The 21204-nt window shown below is 48.3% G+C and overlaps 1 protein-coding gene across 1 annotated transcript; it reads right to left on the bottom strand.

The window, feature by feature from the left end:
• Positions 1-2976: 2976 nt before the first annotated feature.
• Positions 2977-20876, bottom strand: CHRNA1 (cholinergic receptor nicotinic alpha 1 subunit). Its single transcript, XM_070423414.1, has 9 exons — positions 20774-20876; positions 14888-15033; positions 14741-14785; positions 13295-13404; positions 10835-11030; positions 10121-10358; positions 6967-7190; positions 5139-5378; positions 2977-4820 (listed from the first exon to the last, which is right to left on the bottom strand). Exons 1-9 carry the CDS (start codon positions 20814-20816, stop codon positions 4689-4691), a joined length of 1374 nt encoding a protein of 457 aa, XP_070279515.1. The 5' UTR covers positions 20817-20876; the 3' UTR covers positions 2977-4688.
• Between the last annotated feature and the right edge of the window lie 328 nt (positions 20877-21204).

Genomic DNA, 21204 nt, shown 5'->3' with positions numbered 1-21204 from the left:
CTGAGAGCATTTGGGGAAAGCTCTTACTTAAAGTAATGAAGGGATGCTTTCCCACATTTTAATTCAGTGGCTGCAGTACTTACTTTTCAGCACAAGAGGGAGCTGCTGCCCAGTTTATTTGACCAAAAATAGAATTTCTTTAGGTTTGTCCATTTCTTCCCAAATTAAGTGTAGTACGTTGGGCCTTTTAACCACCTTCCCTCCAAATAGCCCACCAAACAAAAACATGCTATCAAGATTATCATCATTGGTGCATTATGTCTAAATGGAATCAGTGGTGCATTATTTTCTAAAAGGAATTACATGATTAATAGGGGGGGCAGGCGCGGGTGGGGAAAGGTAACATTTAAAATGTTTTCTAAATGTTTTCTAAATGGATATCCTAGACCAGGCTGGAGGGTTCTTCAGAGCCCTCAATGAACTCAGGGTTCCTAGTAATGGAAGCTCTACTTACAAAAAATGCTTCAGAGCTTCATGTATGGGCAACACATCTGAGATGACAGCCCTAACACAGTGCCCGAGGTTTCATGAGGGTCACAGTCTAGCTGAGATGTTTGTTGGCTGAGTCCAGGCCTTCCAACTCGGGATGGGCAACTTCTTTAATGACGTGTTGCAAATAATGGACTAGGAAGTAGTAAATTCAGGTGTGCCTTTTTAATGTACTATTTCATTACCTACGGTTCCTGTTGTGACAGTAAGTCCCAGCTTTCTGCCATCAGCAGTGGCCAGACTCTCCCAAGTCTGAATGCCGTGTGTGTGCGTCGCCTTCTACCTGTGCTGTTGTTCATTCTGCTCACTGCTGGGGGACGCAGACCAGGCCTTCTGGGTTTCTGTGTCACCCATAGAGCCCAGTCTTGGGCCAGCAGTGGACAAGTCCTTCATGTTTAGAAAAAATAATGCCCCAGGGTGACTGATAAACATGGGGAGGAAGAAAACAGGCTTTCGTGCTGAAGGGTTCCATGTTTGCTTGTGTTTGCTTGGTTGGTGTTAAATCCCAATGCTCTGGTCAAGAGGGAGAAGGAGTGGTGAGGGGCACGGCTGAGGGAGCCTTGGGTTCAAATCCCTTCCCTGCCCCTTCTAGCTGTGTGGCCTTGAGCAAGATTCCTGTCCTTGAAGAAACTCAGCTCAGTTTCTTCCTCAGTAACAGGATAATGATGCTGATAAAACTTACCATGTTGGATTTATTATTTATAAAGTACTCAAAACAATATCTGAGACATGGTAAATACCATCAGTCATTATAAAGTAGAATAATTATATTTAGTGTGATATAGTCAATGTACTTTGATTCATTTAAAACTAAAGCTTTAAGGAAATATAACTCAGATGGGCTGAAGGACATGTACTGGCATTGCATAGTGATGATGGGTACATTGCCCCGTGACTTTATTAACAACCACCGAGCCCGGCGGCATGGCTCAGTGGCTGAGTGATTCCCCATCAGGGCACAAGCCCGGGTTTCAGGCTTGATCCCCAGTGGGGGGCGTGCTGAAGGCAGCCAATCAATGATTCTCTCTCATCATTGATGTTCCTGTCTCCCTCTCTGAAATCAATAAATATATATATATTTAAATGTATGGAGAAAAAATTCAGCAAATGTCTGTGGACACTATAGGTACTCAACCCTCTCCTGGGTTTGGTGGAGAATTTAAAGGTTTAGGGCGTGACCTTTGCCTGGAGGGTTTATCGAAGGAGCACTGCAGAGCGCAGGCCACATCCCCTGGAGAAGACGGCACCATCACATGTTTTACTCTGGGACTCAGAAGGTTAAGTAACTTGCCCCAGGTCCCACAGGGAGAACAGGTAGCAAGACCCCGACTTCCTTTTTCAGGTAGGGACCATCCCTTTGAAGACAGAAGATGGAAATCCATAAAGTAACTCGTGAGGCCGGCGTCAGGGAGCTCGCCAGGTCCAAAGGTGTGATGAGGCAAGAAAAGGGCCAGGCCATGGGCAGCCGGTGCGGAGTGTTTTCTGGAGGCGAAGCCTTTACCGATGGATAAGGTTTGAGCGATGCAGGGAGTAGCTGTCTTTAGAAATGAGTGAGAAGTGCGCACAGACGTGCTTTCCCTCCCAGTGCGTGTTCTCGGGCTGTAGAGCCTGTGGTGGGCCTATGAGCCAGCGCAGGTGTGTAAGGAACTCCTGACACAGCTGAGGCCACAGGCATTCTGACCGCTGTACCAAGGTGGGATGTTAATCAGAGGCTGCGGCGACTCCCAGGAGTGCTTACCCCACCTGGCCGCTCACTCATGTCTCCTCATTCCTTCACACATTCTCCAGCACCTACCCACACCCAGAATATCAACATAAAGAGAAAACAAGCTCTGTCCTCGGGGAGATGCTAAGTCGGGAGTTCAAGTCAGACAGGGACACAAGAAAACACTCTAAAGCGATAAGAGGGATACAGCAGAAGGCTACAGCAAGGAGGATAGAAACACAGGCTTAAAACACTATGTTACGTTGATGCTCAAAAAATAAAGATTGTTCAAGAAGTTGATTTTTCTTGCTAAAAATTAAACTCCTACTAAAAGCACCTTAGCAGGGCCTTCCCTGGCTGATGGAGAGGGGGGAAGGATTGGGGAAGAGCTGCCCCAAGGGCTGGGAAGAGACAGGGAGACCCCACTCTGCTCCCTGCTCTCCCCTCATTGTAGGCCCCTGGGCATGCTGGCGGGTGGGCCACTGGCTCAAAAGTGGTTTAAACTTGGGGTGGGACAGTTTCCCTGCTCTAGTCTTCCCGCTGACTTTCTGAGGGAAATGTGTGTGTGTGTGGGCGGGGGTGCTCGGGGCTCGGTTCTAGGAGGGAGCTAAGGGAGAGGGAGGGAGAGAGAGAGGGAGAGAGGGAAGGAGAGAGAGAGAAAGGGGCACTCCTCAAGGGGAACCTATTTTCTCTAGCAGACCCCGTTTTCAGCCAATCCTCACCCAGGGACCAATTTTAAGGATGAGCACAGGAGCAGTTTATGATTTAAACAACAACAACACTTTTTATTGTGGTAAAATATTCATAGCACAACATGTATCACTTTAGGCGTCTTTCAGTACACAATTCAGTGACATTAAGTCCATTCGTGAGGTTGTGCAACCCTCACCACCGTCCATTTCTGGAACTTTTTCATCATCCTAAACCGGAACTCTATCCATTAAGCAGTAACTCCCCCCTTCCTCTAACCCTGGGAACCACTCTCCTACTTTCTATCTCCATGAATTTGCCTACCCTAGGTACCTCACGTACGTGGAATCATACAATATTTGTCCTTTTGTGCCTGGTGCATTTCGTTTACTACGTTTTCATGGTTGATCCATATTATATATCAGAATTGTATTGCTCTTTAAGGCTGAATACTATTCCATGGCATGCATAGACTACATTTTGCTTATCCGCTGATGGGCCCTTGGGTTGTTTCCACCTTTTGGCTGCTGTGAATAATGCTACATGAACACCTGGCATACAAGTACCTGCTCAAGCCCCTGCTCTCAGTTCTTTTGGGCGTGGAATCGCTGGAGCTTATGATAATTCTACGTTTAGTTTTCTGAGGAGCCACCAAACTGTTTTCCCTTTTGTTTACTCAAAGATGAAGGCGCTCAGTCCTGCCCGAGGTGTGTGGGAGGGGCCCCGGCGGAGAAGTAGACAGACCCGGGTTCAGTCAGGCCACCTGCAGTGCAGTTCCCTGCTCTACGGGGCACTGATGTGGGGCAGGTGTGATCCAAGGCCCAGGCTGCACATTTTCTAGTCCTGCGTGAACTACACTGTGGCTAGGAGGTCGCTAAAGGATATTCTCCAAGGGATAAGGGGTAGGAAGGAAGGAGGACCCATGGGGAAGGCAGAAAGATGGTGGACACTGACACTGAAGCGCTCAAGACACTGACCGGAGTGACAGAATGGCCAAGATCGAGCCAGGGGTGGCCGGGAGGGCAAGGAACAGATGAACTGACCAGCCTGGAGCTGCTTAGACCCAGAATTGGTCTGGGTTTGAATCCCAGCTCTTCTCTTTGATAGTTTAGGCAATGAACTTAACCTCCCTCAGGTTCTGTTTGCTTGTCTGTACGAAAGTCATGAGGATGAAAGAAATCTTGTCTGTGTGGTGATTCCCTCGTGCCTGGGAATCAGGACGTGTTCCCTCAAACCCTGAGCATCAAACCCAGGAGCTGCCTAAGACTGGGAAACGCTTTCCTCGGCCACCAGTTGTAGACATGGACTTTATCACTGGGGGGCTGGATGCAATTTGCATCTTGGCAGCCTTTCTACTGCCTCCTTTCTCTCCAGACCCAATGCTTTACCTTCCTGACACTGGTAGGTGGGGCTTTCCCAGTAGGCACAAAACTGGCTTTTAAGCCAAGGATACATTCTTTTCTTAAATCAATAAAAATAGAAAAACAAGCCAACAGAAAACCTCAGCTATTCTGGGCAAAACTTCCAGACACCATTGGGGGTGGAAACTTACTGTAGCGATCCAGTTTGATTTACTGAAAGGGGTTCACTCTCCAGGCCAACAGAGATTGACGGGAGAAGCAAGGTGAAAACACTTTGAGGCCACAACCTTATAAATGTAAATTATTATGGTTAATCATGCAAACAGAAAATTAAATGTTTGATAAGTGAGCTTATATCCAAGTGGACACGTACGTCTTCTTGTTTGCCCACCTTTCTCTGCTCTGCCTGGTGCTGGGGCCTGGTGCTCAGCTCAGCTTTCTGCTCATCCTTGCTGATTTAATTCAATGAGCCGACCTGCAAACACAGCCAGGGTTCCGATGATGCAGACGAGCATGAAGACTCCAAGGAGAATGTGGTCCATCACCATTGCAACATACTTCCATTCCTCAGCCGCCTGGGAGGGAGGAAAAGGTTAGAATTTCCTTCAGGTGGTCATTCGCCCACAGTGCAGGTTATGCATCTTTTATAGCCCTTTAACTTGTAGGTCGCAAAGCCCTCAGCATCCTTCGGCCCGAATTGCAATCTTCATATGTTGAATAGGTTACTCAAAATGCTGACTCACTGAGGTGGCCGAGAGGCGGTCACCAGGCTTCCCTTAGGTCAGTAGCTGCCTCTGAAACCCCACCCTGCCCATCAACCCACCCCACCCACCTGCACTCGAACATTTGATTCTTTAAACCCAGAGGCGTGGGTTTCAAGCCACGGAGCTTACGTTGTTGGACTCCTGGTCTGACTTCATGGTCTCTGCGATGTACTTGATGCCCTCGATGGCACTTTTCACCTCGGGGTGCTTGATCAGGGGAGAGTGGAAGGCCGGGGGTGGAGGACCCGGCTTCCCAGAAATGTCGGAAATGTCAATGTCTTCGGTGAAGATCTTTTTGTCTTGTTTTTCTCTGGATGGCCTTTTCATTGTGGAGAAGAACATGATATTTGGGATGGTGTCGATAAAAACCTACCGTTGGAAAAGAAATCCATTTATGAGAATAATGGCCAGCAAGGCAAGCGTCAAACTCGGACTTTGAATTAGCAACGTAACTTTAGGCAAGTCATTCGGCTTCTCTGGGCCTCCGCCTCTTTGTCCTTAAAACAAAAGGACTCTACTCGATTTTCTCAAAGATTCCTTCATATTAGTACATACTTAGCCTGAGGCCCGTGGAATTACAGTGGTTAACAGTGCCGATTCTGCCATGTGAGCATTTCGCCACTGGAGGGCGCCTGTATGCAGCTGTTGAACTCCAGAGAAACCAGTGATGCTTAGTTTCTGGACCCCCTGCAGGTACCTGCTTCTTTCAAGATCATATGGTTAAAGAAAAGGTCTCTCAGGATAAAAATATAGCCTTGACTGGTTTGGCTCAGTGGATAGAGCGTTGGCCTGAGGACTGAGGGGTCCCAGGTTCGATTCCAGTCAGGGGCATGTACCTTGGTTGCGGGCACATCCCCAGTGGGGGGCGTGCAGGAGGCAGCTGATCGATGTTTCTCTCTCATTGATGTTTCTGACTCTCTCTATATATATCCCCACAAAACAGCTAAACTATTTTCTTTCATTTCTTGTTTCTGAAAAAATGCAAGACAGGTATTGCCAGAAGTCACTTAACATGTTAAGCGCCCAGTCTGTTTTGTCTTCCAGACGGAAAGACAAAACAGGGACCATTAATACAAACAGGGACCACTTCTTCTCAAAAGAATACATTGTGAGCAGTAGTTTCTGTCAATTCTTGACAAATATTTTTAATTTTACACAAAAGATCCTGGCCATTTGTGCGTCTGTGAAGTTTTATATAAAACACAACAACAACTGACATTTGAAATGTGAACACATTTTACATTTCAAAAATGTAAATACTTGAGACCAAGTTCCCCATTGGAACTCACTTTTTTTTTTTTAATATATTTTATTGATTTTCTACAGAGAGGAAGGGAGACAGATAGAGAGCCAGAAACATCGATCAGCTGCCTCCTGCACATCTCCCACTGGGGATGTGCCTGCAACCCAGGTACATGCCCTTGACCGGAATCGAACCTGGGACCTTTCAGTCCGCAGGCCGATGCTCTATCCACTGAGCCAAACCGGCTTCAGTGGAACTCACTTTTGACTATCTCTCATCAAGCCTCCCCTCCATCTCTAGCCCTATTCTCTGCAGATGATTCCACCAGGAAAAAATAAGCAACCTCTTCACAAACTGCAGGCCATACAAACAGAAACCACGATAATTTCCCAGCGTTTGAATAAAAAGGACAGTGATTTATTTATCGTCGCTAATTAGAGAGGTTCTTAAAGCTTGAATTAGAGATGAGCTTTGTTAATTCTGGTTTTCTTCTCTCTCTGAGGAAGCTATGTGGGTTATTTATCTCTAGAAAGAGGCCCAAGAATGTCCCTTCCAAAAATGCCCTACAGCCCAGAAAGGACTTTCAGCTCTGAGTACCCACAAGGGTGAGCGGAATTCCGCTGGCCATGGGGACAAGCGGGGGAGGAAGCCCTGTAGATGCCCTCGAGGGGTTGGTGGGCCTGTGTGGAGCTTGCAGGGGCCTCACTCACTCACCTTCCGCACCCAGTCGGGCATGACGTGGGTGCTGGGGGAGCGGTGGTGGGTGTTGATGACGATGACGGTGATGATGATGGATGCGATGACGAACACCATGGTGAAGAGCATGTATTTCCCAATCAAGGGCACCGCGCTGGAGGTGGAGGGGATCAGCTCCACGATGACCAGCAGGAACACGGTGAGGGACAGCAGCACAGAGATGCTCAGGGTCATCTTCTCTCCTGGACAAAATGGAGACGAAACACAACCGCCCACCTGTTACGGCCTGAACTGTTGCTCCTCTCAAATTTGTATGTTGAAGCCCTAAGCCTCAGCACTCAGTGACTGTTTGGAGATGGGGCCTTTGAGGAGGTAATTAAATGAAAACTAGTGACCTGGTGCACAGATTCGTGCACATTGAAAGGAAATTAATTAGAAGGTGGTTGGTGGAGTGGGACTGGGCAAGGCGGGCCAGACATGCCCTGGAACCAACCTCCCATGGTCCCTCTCCGGCCGACCGCACCTGGGGTGGCACTGCTCGAAGGGTGCCTGCAGAGTGAGCGGGGTCCCACGGCAGGTGGGGTCCCTTGGCCTGGCCTGCCGGGATTGGGCCAAATCCAGCTCTCCGACATCCCCTGAGGAGTCCCGGAGTGCGAGAGGGCACTTTGCAAAGTTGCTGTCGTACAGGGTATGGAACGCAAATACAAGTGTGCAGTAAACCAGATTCAGGGCCAACAGTGCCCCAGCAACAACATAACTCCCAGCCGAAGATGGAATCGTGTAGCCCTGTGAGAAATCGAGCTCCCTCCTCTCTGGTTTCGGGTGCGTCACCCGAGAACCACCGCTGCCAAGTCACTGCAGCTCGGCAGCTCCTGCATTGAGCATCTGCTCCCTGGTGGTCAGTGCGTGTCATAGCGACCGGTCAGATGGTCGGACCTTAGCACATTAGCCTTTTATATATATAGATGAGGTCTCAGGGTGGGTCCTCATCCAACTTGACTGGTGTCCTCCTAAGAGGGACACAGATATACACAGAGAGGAAAGACCAGGTGAGGGCACAAGGAGGAGACTGGCATCTGTGAGCCAAGGAGAGAGGCCCCAGAGCAAACCACCCTGGCTGATACCTTGATCTCGGACTTCCAGCTTCCAGAGCCGCGAGATCGGAAATGTCTGATTTTGAAGCTCCCCAGCCTGTGTCCTTTGCTCTGGCTGCTCTCTCAGACCAAGACCCCACTGAAACCCTCGGCTGAGAGGAGTGTGACAGGCATTTCTCAAAGCGTCGTTCTGGGGACACATTTTAGGCAGAGTCTCCTGTGAGACCTTGGCACCTTACCTCGGCAGACACTGGCCCGTGGCAGGTGTTTTCATTAGAGGCCGCCAGGCAGGAAACGGCGGCTTCACCTCCTGCCCCAGAATCCCACTTCTTGGTGGAGCCCAGGGAGCCAAGGTACATGCTAGACCCGGGTGGCGGTTTTCCCATCTGTAGCAGAACGTTGTCAACCTCACAACACGGAACTGCGGCCTGGCCTGCTCGTTACCCTGCCGGTGGGTGGGCAGCCAGAGGCTCATGTATAATTTTCTCATGATGAGAGTAAGGGTAAGACCCAAACTGAGAAAACGAAATCAGTGATATCACACCATGGACTTTCGTCTAGAGAGGAGGATTGTTTTGTTTTGTTTTATTTTGTTTTTTCATATGAAAGGACCAGGGAGTGCTCTGCCCCGCCTCCTTTCTCCAGGCCCTACAATTTCAGGGTGAAGGATTCCCTGTTGCAGTCTTGGTTAGGCAAGTATGGCAAACGAAAAGGCAGGGCTGAAGGGCATCGGGGACTGCCACCTTAGGTGCAGGGGAGAGCCAGTGGGAGGGGCTTCCCTTGGGCTGATTTTGCTGTTTGTGTCCTGGGAAACCCTCGTGTTATCCTGCTTTCCAGTATGGAGCTCCCCCCCGCCCCCCCAGGATGATTCCAGATGCTAGGAGTGTATGCAGGATACAGAGCAGGTGCAAACAAGAAGTTAGCAGTCTACCCTGTGAGTGGAATTCTACCTAGTGAGGAGGAAAGCCTTTAAAGGTGAAAAGGAAGACAGAATTATAAATATGAAATGCTGATAAACTTACATCCCATTTCTTGATTAATAACAGTGATAATAATAATAGTTAACATTCATCAAGCATCTCACTGTTAAAAAATACTTTCCAAGCATAAATCATGTATAGAAACTGTGAGTAGTTTTTATATTGCCTGACTATTGCTTTCTCTTTCTACTTTAAGTAGCTTCATTTGATTAGGAAGTTGAAGAAATATTTGTTTGTGATCATTTGTTTAAAACTAAGTACAATCACTAGAACATAGATTCTGTAGGGGCGAATTCTGCCTTCTTTTCCACTGTATTCCTGCTGCCTAATAGTTGTTCAACAAGTACTGTATGTTGAATGAATGAATGAATGCATAGTCTTTTTTTTTTCCTTGTTGGAAAGTTGGATTTAGACTTTTGTGAGTTTTTTTCTTATAATTTTGATAAAATTTGACTTGTCATAAGTTTGAGGACTGTCTGTACCATCTACCCCTTACCACACACATACACACTTGTCAGTCATAACTTGCTTATGATTAGGGACCTCCTGGCAGATGTATAGAGACCCTGTTCCTGTTTTCTGTCCATTGCTGTTGTTTGGTGAGATGTGCTGACTCAGTGGGAGGTAAGCTGTGTGGGCTGATAGGTGAGGAAGCACTGCCACTTGGGGAGTACAGTCTTGTGCACAAAGACACTGCCATCTGGGAAAATATTGGCAAAAGCTATTTTCAAGTGGCCAGCAGTGGCAACAGAGGCAAGACCTGATTGGTCAATGTAGAGCAAGTGACTGCCCAGGGGAAATGGCATGAGGTATGTCTGTGATCCACGCCTTACCCAGCACACAGTAGGTATTCAACAAGTAGGTATTGGTGATTATTTCCTTTAAGTAGACTGAGCCATGTATGTGCATCTTCAAGGTCTCGTTCAACTCTCTCACCACTATACATGGCCACTCGCTAAGTGTGCCCTCCGAGGGGTGATGCTTTGAGTCTGTCTGCCTGTATTTGTTTATTAGCCTATAATTATTTCTGGCTTTTCCTGAAACAGCAGCACAAGACCTGTTAGCATCAGCAGCCACAGCTATGGCAACGGCACCCACCTGAGTCTGTGGGCAGGTAGAACACCAGGCCGGTCAGGAAGGAGAAGAGCAGGCAGGGAATGATGACGTTGACGATGAAGTAGAGGGGCAGGCGCTGCATGACGAAGTGGTAGGTGATGTCCAGGTAGGGGGTGGAGGGGCAGCAGGCGTAGAACACCCAGTGCTTCCAGCCCCGGGACTCCTTGATCACCCACTCGCCGCTCTCCATGAAGTTGCTCAGGTCTGGCTTGTCGCTTTCCTGAGAAGATGAAATAAAACTGAAAACACAGCCACGTCACCCCCAGGAGGACCAGGGTTTCGCAATCACCTGCGACAAGGCCACAGATCCCAGCGCTGGTACATACCCAGGTGGGACTCTGGGTCACTCCCACTTTTAGGTCTCAGGTTCCTTTCCTATCAAATGAGGGTGTTGGAGCTACTGGAATTCTCCATGTTGGTTATACATTCAAGTTACCTAGGCGCTTTAAAACATATCGGTGCCCTAGCCCCATCCCAGATGGATTAGACACATATTCTTGGGACTTCATTTTAGCGTCCAGGTGATTCTCACAGGCAGCACATCAAGAACTTAACCAACCAATTGAGAGCCATCCAACTAGATGGTCCCCCAGGCTCTCAATGGTGCCGAGAGCCTCTGATCACAAAGGGGCAGAGCTGGAGACCTGAATCATGCTTCGCCTGAACCCAACCTCAGGACGTAAGGTCACCACCTACCGGGTTGATGGCCACCACGGAGCCATCGTAGGTCCAGGTGCCCAGCTTCATGCTGCAGTTCTGCTCATCAAAGGGAAAGTGGGTGACAATGATCTCACAGTAGCTTTTGAAGATGGCCGGAGGTGTCCACGTGACGTGGCCGGTGTAGTCCAGGAGCACTTTGGTGAACTTGACGATGGCAAAGTCACCATCTGCACTACGGTGGGACCAAAGGGGAGACAGAGGTTAATTACTCGGGCGTTAATTATAGAAGCTGTCTTTCAGGCAGTGTCGCTTCTTGTCTGTGTCAGTGTTTCCCAAATTTGACTGGTAACAAGAATCTCTGGGGTGCATGTTAAAAGACAGGTTCCTGAGCACCATCTAAGCATGAATCAGATTACCTGGGGAAGAATCTGGGAATCTGGTTTTAAAGAAATATCAGGTAACACTGACCCACTGCATCCCAGATCTTTTTCTTCTCAGTGCTTTCTAGTATTGGTAATCATCTCCATCTTTCCCCTCCCTCTATACTTTGAAAGTTAACTGGGGAAAACCTAGGAATCTATACATATAAAAGCCTCAGCAACTGAAAGACCGAATGATCGGTCGACTGGTTGCTATGATGCACACTGACCACAAGGGGGCAGACACTCAATGCAGGAGCTGCCCCCTGGTGGTCAGTGCATTCCCACAGCCAGCCTCCCATGGCAGGCTGCCCCCCCCCCCCTGCAAATTGGCTCCAATGGGCGGGGGGGGGGGGGGGGGGGGGCGGCCAACTTCCTATGGTCCCTCCCCCTGGCCAGCCAGCACCCCCATTGACCCCGATCGTGGCCAGGCCCCCCACCCGTAAACCAATTCGTGCACCGGGCCTCTAGTTTTTAATAAGAACACATCCAGTGGCTCATTACTGTGACAAGCAGGTTAAGGAAGGTGTCCAATACCTTTCTGAGAACTATTTAGGACTCAGTGGGGTGGGATCACACACTCAGATGCCTCCAGAGCCAGGCAGGCGAGGAAGGAGGGAGGGGTGAGGCTGTGTGAAGGGATAGCCTCTCTTGCCTCTGACGAAGGTGCCACTCAGCTCTGCCTGTGCTGTCCCGATGGGAGAAAAGGCCCAGTGTGGCCAGATATTTAGATTTTCCTTTAGAAGCTAAAAATCTACATTTTTAAACCCAAAGTTTCCATATTCTTGAATGTTGGAGTTTTCCAGAGACGCTAAAAGCCTGGGTTTTGATGTGATATTTCCAAATTTTCAAATATTGGCACTAATTTCTTGTTCAAAAATATCCAACATGGTAGAGATTAAAAATAACAAAAGGCCAGTTCTGCAGGCCTTGTTCCGTGAGCAGTCCGCTTGTCCTGCAAACAGTCTGTGTCCAGGCCTTGGCCAAGGGCAGGGCGAGGGTATACACAGGTGGCTGGGTCTGCCTTGATGACTCTCAGGGACATGAATCAGGAGGTTTTTCTTCCCATTGAATTTTCCTCGGGATGGAGGTGGGCTCTCTCCAGAAAACTGCGCTATTGGGCCTTTCCAAGGAGCAGAGGGCACCTCCTAAGTCTCTCCCTCTCAGCTGTCGACAGGGTTCTTCCCCCAACAGGTGTCCCTGAACAACTTGTTAACAGGACCAGAGGAGTTCATCAGCTCGCTCACATTCTTACTGGAAGAGAAACTTAACCAACACAAGACACTTTGCCCAATGAGCACACTTGTCCAAAAAGTTCACACAAATGATTGGATAATCTGGATCCCAGATTATAACTGGAAAAGCTCGAATCCCAGTTATAACTGGAAAATATGCAGCGAGAACATCGAAGTAGGGGTGGTCGGCCATACAGGGTATCATTTCCACTCACTAGCTGTGGCCACCTTTCCTGGTAAGTGTGCAGCACACACAGCCTCTCACCCCAAACATGCTGTGGAATCAGGTGCAAATCCTCCAGGCCAGTGCTGCGTGCTCTGCCTGGGACGGATGCACTTTGAATGCACATTCCCTGGCCAATGAGAGTGTGATAATGAGCATGTCGTGAAAGCAGAGTGCCTTGAATCACATTTAATTTCATGGCATGTGGTCTGTCACAGAGCCCATGGGTGGGCCACATGGGCTCCCTGGGCCATCAGCTGCATGGCATCTTGGGATGCCACGAGGGTATGACGAACAACAGCCTCAGGAGGTCCAGACCGATTGGTAGGAAGGACATTTAATTCCAAGGAACTAAATTACAGGAGGTTTGGGTCCCTTGGATAGTTGCCACGCACCCTGCAGGAGCTCTCAGGGATGAAATGTCCCTCACCCACAGCCCTGATTCAATTTGATTCAGATAATTGTTTCTCTTCATAACATGAGACGCCATATGGCCCCTGGCATGTCAGCTTGGCTCTGGGTTCCTGAAGCACACCGAGAGGTGGCCTTCTGTTAGGGCATTGGCTCCCCTCCCCAGGAATGCCCCTCCCCGCCCAGCCCAGCCGTCTGTCGCGCTTACTTGTTGTAGAGAACCAAGTCTGGGCGCCAGATCTTTTCAGAGGGGATGTGAATCTTTTTCACGCCGCCATAGTCGTCTGGGTTCCATTTTAGGTTGTAATCCACCCATTGCTAGAAATGAAAACTTTTCGCTGATTAGAAAGCTAAACACCTTTTTAAAACAATCGAGTTATCAAGAGCTCTGGTGGGCATGATCATTCAGATAGCCACAGAAACTGTGCTATGGTAAGAAAGGTTTGATTCAGAATTCAGCCTTCACTTCAGCTAACACCACCAGCTAACACTTGCACTGATTGGCTACATGCGGGCACAGTTATAAGCAGGTTACCGATAACGACGGTTCAGTCCTCACAAAAGTCCTGGGACGTAAGAGTGGTCATTGGCCCCATTTTACAGATGGGAAAGCAGCAGTACCTCCAAGTCTCAGCACTAGGCGATGGCAGATCCACCATGCCACATGTGCCCACCCCACGAAAGGAGAGTGACACAACTTGAACATTTTCCTCAAGAAGGCAGCATCATTTTTTACAAGTATTATTCTTCCTAAGGTATAAAAGTAACATGTGCCCAATGAGGCAACTTCGGATAACACAATGTTATGGGTCAAATTACATCTCCCCAAAATTCAGTGTTGAAGTCCTAACCCCTGGTACCTCAGAATATGACCTTATTAGGGGAGAGGGTCTTTACAGAGGTAATTATGTGAAAATGAGATCACTGAGGTAGGCCCCACCCAATACGAGTGATGTCCTTTTAAGAAGGGCGTGTTTGGCCCTACCCGGTTTGGCTCAGTGGCTAGAGCATTAGCCTGCGGACTGAAGGGTGCCGGGTTCAATTCCGGTCAAGGGCAGATGCCTGGGTTGCGGTCTCGAACCCCAGAAGGGGGCGTGCAGGAGGCAGCCAATCATGATTCCCTCTCAGCATTGATATCTCTCTCTCTCTCCCTCTCCCTTCCTCTCTGAAATCAATAAAAATATATATTTTTTTAAAAAAGCACAGATCTGCCTGAAGAGGCAAAGGTGGCCAATTAAAAAAAAGGGGGGGTGTGCATTTGAAGATGGATACATATTCAGGAAGAATGCCATGTGAACATGCAAACGGGCAACTGTAAGCAAAGGAGGGAGGGCTGAAGCAGAAGAAACCCATCCTATCGACACCTTGACTTTGGACTTTGGCTTCAAGAACTGCGAGACAATGTATCTCTGTTGTTTGAGCCACCCAGTTTGTGGCTTTGTTATAGCGGCCCGAGCAAACTGATACACACAGAAAAAGCACAATGCTAAAAACAAACACACACCAACACATGTGACCCATAATCCCCCCCCTCCAAATATTTACTCTAACACTTTGGTATATGCCCCTTTAGCCCAAATTGATTTACTCTGGGCCCAGGTTAAATTTCAGGGTGAAAACAAACAACACAAACGCAATCATCTAGCTGAATTACCTGTTTTAGTCGAACATTGGTTGTCACGATCTGATTGACTTCATCCTGAAAAAAACAAGACCCATGTTTAGGGGGCAGAGAGGGGAGCTGAGGGGAGGATGCTCGGGGAGAGGGGGTTGCCGTGGGAGCTCGGGCACGCTGTCTCACCACGTTGATGAGCTGTATCAGCTGCAGGCCCACGGTGACCTCCACGGCCTGGCGGTGGTCCTCCACTGGCCGCACCACTTTGTTATATTGTTCAAATAGCTTTGCCACCAGACGGGTCTCGTGCTCAGAGCCCAGGACCAGGCCAGCTGAGGAAGCAAATGGCAGGCACGCCATCAGATTCTGCTCCCCGCCCCCACGGACATGGACACGGACACGAGCACCTGAGGCTGGCCAGCGAACGGAAGGCACACAGGACCCCTGCTTGAAGGGCTCCCACGTGCAGCTAGTGTGCCTGCCGTCCCGTCCAGGCACAGCTGCTGGTGCGGTCCCTTCTCCGTGGGGCGTGCCAGATTAGCATGACGCTTGCCCTTTGGACAGCTGACATTCCTTAATCCAGCTTCTGGCTGCCTCATCTTTGCGAGGAACATGTACACGCAGGAAGAAGGGTCCCCACCAAAGCCAGTCTCAGTGCTTCAGAGTCTGGCCCTGGCGTAATGAAATCTCGAACTGGCTGGCCTCAGATGCTAGGGACAGCCCACAGTCAATGCGGGGTCACTCCCATTAGGATGGCCATAATCAGCAAAGGTGGACATGACAAATGTTGGTCACACAGGGGGGAAACAGGAACCCTGAGATGTTGCGGATGAGGGTGTAAAACGGTGCAGTCACCGTGGAAAACATTTTGGTGGTTCCTCACACAAGTTATATGGAATTAGCATACGGAATACCTATTTCACTTCTGGGTATATCTCAAAAGAATTGTTTATACAAAATCTTGTACCTGAATGTTCATAGCAGCATTATATAGTATATACAATAGTTAAAAGATAGAAACACCCCAAGTGTCCATCCCTAGGTAAGTGGGTGAACAAGTTGTGGTTGAACCATGCAGTGGACTATTATTCAGCCAGAAAAAGAAATGAAGTATTGATGCATGCTACAACATGGGTTAACCTTGAAAACATTATGCCACATGAAAGAAATCAGACACAAAAGAGCCCATATTGCATGATCCCATTTATAAGAAACCAGAGGCCTGAAGCACGAAATTCGTGCAAGGGGCTCGGCTCTCGCAGCCCCGGCTTTGTCCGGAAGGTCATCCGGACGGTCATTCTGCTGTTTGGCCATTCAGTCGATTTGCATATTACACTTTTATTATTATAGATGTCCAGGATAGAAATTAGTGGTTACCAGGGCCTGGAGGGACAGGGGCCTGGGGAGAGACTGCTCATAGGTGCAGAGTTTCCTTTTGGGGTGAAAAAGTTCTGAAACTAGACAGGGGTGATGGTTGCACAACATTTTAAATACTTAATGCCACTAAATAGTTCACTGTAAAGTGGTAATTTTATGTAATGTGTATTTTACTATGGTAAATTTTATATCATGTGTATTTTACCATAATTTAAAAAATACTGCTGGTGGGTACATCTCCCAGTTCAGTTGTTAAGACAGAGTGAAAACTGTGCTTTGCTAACCTGGGTTTGAGGCTCCGATTTGGAGCAGGAGTGACTCTAAGAAATCGTTACTGCATTTTCTTTCAGGAAGGAGAGCAGTATCATCAGTACTCCTGGGGCTCAGAGCCCTTTTATGGCCAATGCTATGTGGTCCTCACCAGCTTCCGGGGAGGCAGGCAGGCAGGCAGGCTGGCTGAGACTCAGAGGTTGGCCGACCTGTGCAAGGTCACGCGGCTGGGGCAGAGCGGGGATTGGCGCCTGTCACGCTGCTGGTGCTCCTGCACTAACTCTTAACGTCTTAGAAACTGCTCAACATTATTCCAACGAGAAAAAGTGTTCCAGATTCCAGCAAATGCCTTGTGAAGGGTCTTTGTAACTCAAACCTAGGGTGCATGGGGGACTGCCTGTTCAGGGCTGGGAGAGGAAGCAGACACACGATCCGTTTGCCTTGATTCATGTAACCAGAGCTCCCCTTTCCGCTGGTTATTGCTGAAACCCCCGTACCTTCTCCTTGGGCCAAGACAATTAAAAATTGAATGAAAGAGATGCTCTCTTTTCCCCAGCAGTGTTAGCCTACTACCTCTAAGACAGGTTATTATTTTTCTCCCTGGATATTAAGTTTAAAGAGTTTGTCAACAAAATAAAATAAAAGTTAATTACTTTTTCTATGTTTAGTAATAAAAATAACTGACCTATTCAACTTATGTGCCACTCTCCAACACACTTCATACATCCTAACTCTTTGTGTCCTCAGAATGGGGTGTGGTAGGTGCTGTTTTTGTCCTCAGTTTGCAGATGTGGAAACTGAGGCACAGAGAGGTGAATGCTTGCCCAGATTTCATAAGGGGTGGAGCGAGTGTTCAGACCCAGAGCCCATGCTCTCAGCCACTCTTTCTCAGCCAGTACTTCAATGCAGCTGGAAATAACCAATGTTGCTGACACATTTTTATGCCCCGAGTGCACTTCAATCAGTCCATGAGCTTCATTAAAGGCCCTGTCTTGTGTTGACATATTGAGTCCTTATGGCAGCCCTACAAGCACGTCTTTACCCTGTTTTACAAATGGGAAAACTGGGGTGCAGACAGCTGATCAGTGTTCGTGGTTCCCAGCTGGTCAGAGGCGGGGCTGTGAATGGGGCAGCCTGACCCGAGGACCGTGCTCTTTCCCGCATCCCTAAAGGTACATGTGTCATTTGCATTCAGTGCAGCTTAAACTCTTCATTATGACCTCCCTGGAGTGTCCGTGGGGAACCCCGGACCCAGCCTGCCTAGTTCCCAGCTTTGTAAACTCCAAAGGGTCTATGCAGACCTTTCACATGGCATCTCCCCAAACCTCCTGCATTCGAGGACGCTCCAAGAGCAACGGTTCTCAACCTGTGGGTCGCGACCCCTGTGGCGGTCGAACGACCCTTTCACAGGGGTCGCCTAAGACCATCCTGCATATCAGATATTTACATTACGATTCATAACAGTAGCAACATTACAGTTATGAAGTAGCAACGAAAATAATTTTATGGTTGGGTCACAACATGAGGAACTGTATTTAAAGGTCCAGAAGGTTGAGAACCACTGCTCCAAGAGCATGTTGTCCAGAGGCTCAATGTTTGCAGTCATCCCGTTAAGCCCCTGGGACACAGTGATCCTCCTACACACTTCATACATACTAACTCTTGCCTGTCTATCCCGGGCCCCACTCAGCGCACAGGGGGAGGGGACTGGCATGGGCCACTGAGTGCCTTGGCCACCGAATGTGACGCTATTGCTTTGGCACTGCCCTGGGTTGCTTATTTTCAAGTGATGGTTTATTCTGGTTCGACAGGAAGAACATACTAAAAGCAACAGACAGAGCAGACGGCTGGCATTATGTAGCAGGAAAACTATGCAGGCCAACCCTATGGCCCACCAGGGAGAGGGCAGGACTGGAGACAGGACGGCTCAGCACGCCAGTTACACCCATTTCCTCCTCTCCCACCGGCCAATCACAAGGCCCTTGCTCCTTCCTTAGTGAATTTCTCAGGAATTTCTGAGTCTCCATTTCTTAGATTAGGCTCATTAGCATTCGTCCTTCTTTCCTCCTCAAAACAGGGTAGAGTGATAGAAAACTTGAGGTCAGAATCTATGATTCTGTTCCTGACTCCAACATGGTCTGGAGAATGGGACCAACTCCTCCTGTAGCCAATGAGTCACAGTAAATACTTTCCTTAAAAGGTAGGGTGTGAATCAGTAACCATACAGACAAACAAATAAATAATGTCCCGTTTCAGCAAAATCATCCTAATTCAGACAGCAGTCACCTTAATTCGTTCATCAAATATTTGTTGTACATTTACTGTGTGCAAAGCATTGTGTTAGGAGCTTTGAGATAATTAAAAGTGAATCAGACATAAATCCTGTCTTCCTACCCTCATGGTGATTGCCATTTGTCACTTACATAAATAACTGGACAAATTGGAAAGTAACATGCTGTAAGAGAGGGGGCAATAACGTAGTTGGGATTCTTGAGATGGAAGAGAGGAAAAGTTGTAATAAAAAAATACTATATAGCTGGGCCAGTGTGGCTCAGTGGTCGAGCATCAACCCATAAGCCAGGAGGTTAAGGTTTGATTCCTGGTCAGGGCACATGCCCGGATTGCAGGCTGGATCCCTGGTGTGGGGTGTGCAAGAGGCAGCAGATTAGTGATTTTCTCTCATCATTGAGGTTTCTATCCATCTCTCCCTCTCCCTTTCTCTTCCTCTCTCTGAAATAAATAAAAACATATTTTTAAAAGGAAATCATTTTTTAAAAATGCTATATAAATAGAACAGAGATCATTATGTATTAAGCTAACACAGGAAAATGTATTCCTGATATGATGAGAATTTTGCCCACAGAGAACTGATTCTAAATAGGGAAGCCCAACATGATTCCACTGTGTGTTTTGTATCATACTGGTCCAGTTTGTGTCTTTATGCACACTGGGTTAGACACGGAATTCTGTACGGTTACTAGTCACTGTGGGTAAGTAATGCTTATCTCAGCCTAGTGCCGAGATATTTGGCCACCTTTGACATTTCAGGCTGTTTTCTGACTGTGTACATAACCAACGCAGTCTATAAGTGATCACATTCCAAGATTTATAAATTAAGTGACTTTGGGCAGGTCAGTTCATGTCTTTCAGCCTCAGTTTCCCTAATAAAAAATCAAAGATGTTGGAATGCCTCATCCAGCTCTGCATTCACTCATGTGAATTGACACCAGCAAATTCTAGGTTTGATCTAAATACATGTCACATACCTTTTAAAGTAGCTAAACATGCATCTTTGGAGGTTTTTGGTATCGTAAGAGATCTCCTAAGGATTTTTATACATAAGCATGTAACGTAAGAATTTTCACTGAGTGTAGTGTTTGCACACACACACACACACACACACACATACACAGAAACGCACACACACACACACACACACACAGAAACACGCAGACACACCACTGCCACCACCAGGCAGCTTTGGTTGGATCAAGTCCAAATCCCTCGGGATATAATGTATCTGAATTTATTAGAGTTTAGGCTATTTCCCTCAACTCTGCCATTGAAAAACGTTCACAATAACGCTCTTCACCTCTCTTGCCCAGAGGCCTGTGTTGTCAGAGCAACATTAGAGAAGAGAGATCACACGTGTCAGCTGCCTGGCCTCTCGGTTGGGATGATGTCACCGGGAAGTTTTTCCGTGAAGCAATCAGCAAACCGCTAGCTTCCTCTACCGGAAGTTTGGGGTTCAGGATAGCGTTTCAGCTGCTGTGTTGTGACACATTCCAGGGTGGAATGAAGGTCAAGGGCTGTGCAAGCTTTCATGGTTTCACTTCAAACCCATACTACATAGAGTAATGTACTTCCAAAATAAAGTAGGCAAGAACACATTCGTATGAACTTTCTAACTTCAGAAGTTTAAAAAGTTACAAAATATTTCAGCTCATGGAGAGCATTTGATTACAATGATGAATGGGTTTCTCTCTCCGGCACCTGGAGCTGTCAATCAAGCCTCTCCAAGTTCAGAATTCTCCGGGAGCAATCAAAGGGCTTGTTAACCTTATTGTCTGCGGTGGTAAGCCGTCACTCTAAGTCCCTGTGGTTGTTCAAGGATGAGAGCAGCTCTGGGAAGGTAGAGGTGGTGGTGAATCTGGTCACAGGGGTGCGTGGGGGCCAGGCACCGACGGAGGGAGGGACGCTGTCCACTTTGTAGCCTTTGACCCAGCCGCACCCAGTTTAATGGATTAACACAAACTACAAATCTTTATCCCCAAACCCAATCAAGTGGACATTGGTGAGAAACCGACAGCGGTCTGGGGCTGCTGAAGCCTGCCATGCTGTGTTCCCACCAAAGAAGCAAGGCTCTGGTTTGGGGGCGTCTAGTGCGTCAGCCTCAGAGAAGAGCCCCCCAACACCAGCACTTACCTGAGCAGAGGCCGAGGAGCAGGAGGAGCGGCCGGGGCTCCATGAGTGTGGGCACTGCCGGGCTGGTGGCGGCTGGCGACCGTGCTGCTTGCAGGAGTCTGGCTGGACACTTGGCGGCTGGAGGGTCTGGCCAGCCCTCGGCTGCGGAGCTATTGTTTTACACCACCTGTTCGGGCGGGACAGCTGGGCTGGCAGAGCCTGGAGCCCAGGGCGTGGCCGAGGGCCTTACACTATGCTATGGCAGAGCTTCACTTTACACAGTTGCTGTACCCTTGGCAAGGCGAGTGTGAACGGCATTGTGTTTGAAATGCACCATGCGTCAGATCTTAATTTTAAAAAAAAACAACAGCTTGCAGTAGGGAAAGACTTATTCTGAATGGTGAGCAGCCCTCTCCCTTTTGTGGACACCAGAGCCTCAGCTCTGCAGATTG

The sequence above is a fragment of the Myotis yumanensis genome, unplaced genomic scaffold, assembly GCF_028538775.1.
Source record: "Myotis yumanensis isolate MYYU_CA2020_CCGP unplaced genomic scaffold, mMyoYum1.0.hap1 SCAF_8, whole genome shotgun sequence".
NCBI classification, from domain to species: domain Eukaryota; kingdom Metazoa; phylum Chordata; class Mammalia; order Chiroptera; family Vespertilionidae; genus Myotis; species Myotis yumanensis.
Note: the sequence above shows the minus strand (reverse complement) of the source record. Positions and strands in the feature narration are given on the sequence as shown.